The sequence below is a fragment of the Gymnoscopelus microlampas genome (assembly GCF_963454915.1).
Source record: "Gymnoscopelus microlampas genome assembly, chromosome: 5".
NCBI lineage: Eukaryota > Metazoa > Chordata > Actinopteri > Myctophiformes > Myctophidae > Gymnoscopelus > Gymnoscopelus microlampas.
Window position 1 is genome coordinate 19,233,352 of NC_139942.1, and position 6,671 is coordinate 19,240,022.

Below are 6,671 nucleotides of genomic sequence, written 5' to 3' on the forward strand. Positions count from 1 at the left end.
TCGAACCGCATTAATTTTAGACTTTTGACGGGGCTCAAACCCCTTTTGTTTTCCTTGCAGCCAAATGTTTTTCGACGAGGATGGGATTAAACCATAGAGTTATAATATATATAGAGGGCGGATTGCCCCGCCCCAGCTATTCATTTCAATGAAAGTTGCTCAGTGGCGTTTGAAGCAGCCGGAAGTCTGCCGGAAGTATAATATTGGGTCCATTAAGTCTATGCCATAGAGTCTGCCGGAAGTATCAATATTGGGCCCTGAGCAGGCGCACAAACGGTAGATGCACGTGCAGTAGCATTTTAAATTCGGCCGTGTTGCTATCCCAGATTTGACCACCAGGTGACGGCCGCTTCACTCCTCTACCCAAGGGCCAAGGCTTGGATATTTACGATAAGCCCAACACGGAAGCTTATGAATGGCCAGAGTGTGGCACTGTTTTACCCTGCCCTACCCTTTTGACAAACTTTAGACTAGATTTTCTTACCGTAATAAAAATTGCTTCCAGTCGCTAGTTTAAAGTCTCCTTTCAATCATCAGGATATGCGTTTTGCTAAATTATGGTCCCATTTATTCTAAAATTGATGATAAAGTAGGGTATGCTCCAGGAGGGGCGGGATGATTTGATTGACAACCTACACAACCAATAGCATTCATTCCCCGCCCCGCTCTTGATTGACAAGCTACCCAACCAATAGCATTCTTTCGGGGTTGTTTTCCGGTTCCCTGGTCACATGTCTGGTCTCAACCAATAGCGTTTGAGTTCCGGCGTGGCCAACTGTATATATTAAAGATGGGAGTATACACGTTTGTGAACTATCGGCTTCATTTTCGGTCTGTAGAAAGCAGGGGAGTGGCTTTGTCCATTCATTTTTTACAGTCTATGCTTCTACCGCGGCTCTGGGGGCTTGGATTAAACCCATGCATGCAGAGCACAACGGATTAGCAAACTCACCTCATGTTGTGATGCCTCACATCGCAGTGTCATGCTCAGGGATAGCCTGGTAAACCCTCCCTCTGGAAATCTCATTTCCATTTGATTTCAGGAAGGAGTCTGGCATGATCGCCCATTCTGCAATATTGGCTGCGGGCTGGAGTTGGGCGGGAGTAATACCGTTAACTGACAACCCCTTCAGCCAATGATCGTTTTTCCCCTTCAGACAATTGCAGTGGATTTTTACCACCTCCGTCACTAATATGACGCAGCGGGACTTTTGAGACGGCCCAGCCCAAAATAGGTTGCCTTATGCGGATACATGCGTGTCACAGCCCGCCCCTCCCGGTTCTCTGAATTTATATTTTTAAATAAACTCTGTCATGATTAATTGACCACATATATGAAGTTAAACAACTAAATTCTATCCAAACGATATCTTAATAGTAAATTCCGTGCCTCAAAAAAGAAGTTTGAGACCGTTTTAAAAACAAAAGTAAGAAGTGAAGGCACTCGCAGAACAACAATGGCTGCCGTTCGTCTTTTTTCGGCGTCACTCAGGCTGCACTCGGCTTCATTCGGGCTCACTCGAACTCGCCACCTGATTGGCCAACGTAAGCTGTCAATCACAGAACGATGAGCGACAACGCTGATAGGCGCGGTTAGGTCCTGATTTCGCTGGAAACTCCCCAATATTGCAGAATGGGGCGTTCATGCCAGACTCCTTCCTGAAATCAAATGGAAATGAGATTTCCGGAGGGAGGGTTTACCAGGCTAGCTCAGGGACACCTTGACAAGGCTTTTATCTGGGATATTCTGCTTCCCAGATGGGTTTTCTACCCATTCGGCTATGGCCACCACATAACATTAGAGGAGATGCTGGGGATTGAACACGGGACCTCATACATGCAAAGCATGCGCTCTACCACTGAGCTACATGCCGTTTGAGCTGCAGCTCAAGAACATAAACAGCGCCCCCTGGAGGCAGGGAGGTACTAAACACCAGAGAAAAGGAACAACTATGCCCTCTAGAGGCAGTAAAGTAAAATAGGGAAAATGTTCCATTACACTCCCCACCTTGGCATATTTTAAAATGTCACAATTACATATTTGCATAAGCTAATCTTCTGGAGACAAGAGAAGGATACACTCTGAAATGGGTCTTAAGAAAGTCTTAGTAGTCTTGTGACAAGTAACCTTGACTTCCACCTTCATAACGACACCATCTTTGCTTGGGAGAGCCCGCAGAGCACAATGGATTAGCAGTCCCACAAACTCACCTCATGTTGTGATGCGCCACATTGTGAGTGTCTTGCTCAGGGACACCTTGACAAGGCTTTTATCTGGGACAGGTGGGTTTTCTACCCATTCAGCTATGGCCACCAAATAACATTATTGGAGATGCCGGGGATTGAACCGTGTTTTCAGTCTCTTTAGTTTTCAAGGAAGGGCAATATAGATCACCGTGCCAAAAAACATGGCTCCCCATCCGCTTCCGTTCTATCTCCTTCTCTAAAACCCCTAGAACTCTGAAACTTTTTACATTGGGGAAAACGACTCATTTTGTATGCACGATCGCTGCGCCATTGTGACCCGCGTGAAAGATGTTAACGTTCCAGGCGTTAGCCAGGACCATCGTGCAAAATGCATGCATGCTTTGTTTCACATGGATTGCTCGTCTTGGAGTCTACAGCCTAAACAGCGCCGCGCAGCTCAACGGTGAGATTTCTGCCACCGAACGTAATCTGTTATTATAAAATTCTGGCCCCGAATGTGTTAAGGTAGCTCTCCACTGCACTGACGTTGGATTGATACAGGGTGAGTAGGGCTTTGGCTGTCTATCAGGCATGCGTGCACAAGTGTCTCCCAGTCTACCGACATTTGCTTTTCACTTAATAACAGAGGGATAATAAAAACATGATTGATACAACGAATGAACATAGACACTTCACATATTATAGAGAACTTGGAATTATAACAATCACTTGAACTACCGGCGTTCTACAACCAAAGACGCGCTTGTGTGGCTCGTGTCATTCAAATTCCAGACACTTGCTTTCCGCTTCATAACGTTTGTTATGAAAAGGGATAATATATTTATTTTTGATATACCGAATGAACATAGACACTTCACAGATTATATAGACCTTTGAAATATAACAATCGCTTGAGAAGAACACCCAAAGACGTGCGTATGTCGCTCATCTCATTCAAGCGCCAGCTGTCAGATTGTCTCCGAAACCAAACTAAGCGTATATGCCGTATGTTTAACTTATCAATATTATTAATTAGCAGTCACACTTTTGTGGATTACAGTAAAATTGTAATGACAATCACATTGACAATCACTTAATTCAGAAGTGGGCTGTAATGACTCTGCAGCCGTATTGAGGTACCCTGTAGCAGCATAAATGTCAGACAAATCTCGACGTTTGCATTATAAGCTCTAGCCGTTGATTGCATTTGACAAAACAATATTTGATACACACAAGTATCACCCACATGTTACTGATTATAGAGCGTGTTAAATTATTGTATATCCGTTCTTGATTTTCTGCGCAATGGATTAATCAAACTCAAGTGTGTGGTTTGGAGCGAATGGCATTGCGCAGCTCAAATCATTGGTGAAAAAGGTCTGTAAAATCCATTTATCAAATCATATTGATCACTAGTTGAAGCAAAATTATATTTTTTCTTTTGTTACAAACTCCAACTATTTTGTGGGAAAATGGCTTCATATGGATGATATATAGGCCATTTTATCAATTGAAAATGATGATTATGATGATGAAATGTTGGATTAGCCTACTTTGTGGATGCGCAAGGCTCATGTAGCCTATCCTACAGCAGGCTACTCGAACAGAAATGACAGGTTTCCACATTTTTCTAATCATTCTAGCTATTTATTATGTTATATCGATCCTTAGCCTAGTTGAAGCAAAATGATGTCCGTGTGCGCGTTGCGCTGCCGGTTGGTGCAGGCACGCAGTGTTTATTGTTTTAATTAACATTAAATACAAAAGATATAGGCTACACCAAAATAGTCTAAATACAGATAACCTTGTGCCCATGCCCTCAGCACCCTGCAGTGCAGTAGTTATGTTTATCATTTCTCAAATGATTTAAGCATTTACGTGTTCATGTGTTTGTTGTTCAAAAAGACGTCAAGCCATGGGCTATCTTTAGCACCATAGTAGCAGTTTGGCGGTGTCGGGTCTCAGGTGCACATGCAGCAACTTCTTTCCCACACCTTCCAACCGAGTGATCTCCAGAGTCGTGCCGACTTCATTCGACTGTTAGTCTGTAGTAGTGTAATAGACTGTTTGGTGGAGATTCAACATTAGAATTTTGACAGGGCTCAGACCTAAGACCTTTGTTTTCCAAGCAGCTAAATGTTTTTCGACGAGGATGGGATTCGAACCCACGCGTGCAGAGCACAATGGATTAGCAGTCCATCGCCTTAACCACTCGGCCACCTCGTCCCACAATAGCAGATCTACAAGCTCACCTCATGTTGTGATGCCCCACATTATGAGCTTGTAGGTCAGCTATTTTTGCTATTTGTCATATGACTAAGTATATAGGTTTTAAGTGGTATACTCTGCATGACATCCCCTAGACCCTGTGTTCATAGTATTTATATTTATATACAACGTCATAAAAAGTCAATCTACAGTGAGTATAATGAAGAATATAAAATCTATTCACAGTTAAAACAAAATACACAAAAACCCTTTACAGCAGTTTTCCTCAGCAGTCCTCTAATTATGATACCAGTGAATGAGCAATGAGCAATGATTCATTAATCCAAGGACTTCATTATGTAGATTCATGGCAACCGAACAAAGGACCAACTGAGTCAATCTCCCATCCTTACATTTTACATTTCTGGCATTGGTGCCAAATGATTTATTGACAGCTTATAGAGTATATACACAATTCATATACCATACCTTATTCAAATACACACGTACTTTAGTATATGTACATATAAAGTGTTAATTATTCAGCCATCAATGATCCAGGGACTGTTGGGTTTTTCTATCAGAGTGAGATCAACCTTGTCTTTTTTTTTTTTCAAGTGTGATCAATAATTATTTATCTTCCGTTTGGCCATTAGACTCAAGAGGTGCAGAAGGCCATGGATGAGAAGAATTTTGATGATGCTGTGAAGCTGCGGGGCAGGTACTATGTTTGTATAATAATAATGATTGTGTCTCCTCTAGTTGTTGTGGTCTATTTTAATAGTGTCTGTGAAAGAGCTGGGGTTAAGGTTCTTGCTCAGGTACGTACATTGCAACACATATAGATTGGGTGAGCCGACCTTCCTATTCCCAGAAGGCCTCTCTACCCACTCAGCCACGGCTGTCTAAAAGATCATTGGAGATGCCGGGGATTGAACCCGGGGCCTCATACATGCAAAGCATGCGCTCTACCACTGAGCTACATCCCCTATGAGTAATAAAAGGTTTATTACTACATTCTATACCTTTTATGATTAGGTCAGAGTGACCAAATATTCAGTCCCTCAAACCGGGACCCTCAAATCAATGTGCACATTCGTCGTGCACGCGTGCGGCCACCATGCACGTTCATGCACGTGCACATGTATACGCACCATAGGTGCTGCATACAGGCAACGACTGATTGACAAGCCTCAGCGTTGAATTCAGACACACTGTGACAGAGCAGCTTGACTAATTTACTAGTATTACACATTCATTGTATGTGATGCTGTTTTGTATAACTTGTAGATTCTCAGTCCCACAGAAGGTGCACATTCTGTTATACTTGTGTTTATCTATTTATCAGATGCTGTAAAGGGGAGGCTGCCTTGAAGCCTGAGGAGCTGCTTACTGCTTGGGAGCAGCTTGGGTGGATTTTGAATGCACGGGGTTGGTTGATTGTAGCCATGGGTGGGGTCTGTTAGACTATATAAAGGAGAGCTGCTCAGTAGAGTGTGGGCTGCCATGGGGAGAGGCTGACACCTTACCTCTCTGTTATTTATTTTCTGTTGAGTTTTGAGTTGTTTATTTCTTTTGTTATTTCCTATTGTTGTCCAGGCCTGGAATAAATGATATTATTTTACTTGCAAGCCTGCCTCCTGGTCGATCTATGACATTTAAAGGGTTTTCCACAGACTAAAATGCCTATACACAATCCCACTTGGTAACACACACAATGCATATTTTCAAGTTCTTTGATCGTTTAGATGAGCATGTTTACATGAAAAGAACATGATAAATAAGATGTATTTCACCAGTATTTACGTTATCTACATGTATTACCTTATGTAGTATTTAGCTGTACAGTAATATACACCAATTCAGGCGAGAACTTTTCCCTCCAAAGATTTGGCAGTGTTGTAATGTCATTTGGATTGTTTATGGGCAGCTTAAAAGGATTTCAGATGAAAAGGAAAGGAGTCTGGTACCTAATGTCTGTTTTTACATCTTCAATTTACAGGAGTTTTGAAAACAGCCTGATCACCTACAAACTCCTTTCCTACCGAAGACCTGAACATGAACTCCCTGTGGTAAGAACCACAATGCATCTACAATACTTCACTCACACCTAAGACCATTGGTAGCCAATCATCTGCCATGGACACAGCCTACATACATATAAAATCCTCAGTGTAAATGTATCAACTCGTACGGTAACCCAAAGAATGTACAAATGGAACCAAATGTGGTTTGTTCCATTTGTACACTCAAAAATCTAAATCACATTTTACAGC

At 42.3% G+C, this 6,671-nt stretch overlaps 1 protein-coding gene across 1 annotated transcript in view; it reads left to right on the plus strand.

Annotated features, from left to right (window-relative positions):
- The window catches only part of LOC311044675 (ATP-dependent 6-phosphofructokinase, platelet type-like), a 64,165-nt gene that overhangs the window by 40,016 nt on the left and 17,478 nt on the right, over nucleotides 1-6,671 (plus strand). Inside the window, exons 11-12 of the mRNA XM_084056396.1 lie at nucleotides 5,052-5,116; nucleotides 6,398-6,467. Of these exons, the coding sequence (XP_083912522.1) occupies nucleotides 5,052-5,116; nucleotides 6,398-6,467 (135 nt within the window). The remainder of the gene's footprint in view (nucleotides 1-5,051; nucleotides 5,117-6,397; nucleotides 6,468-6,671) is intronic.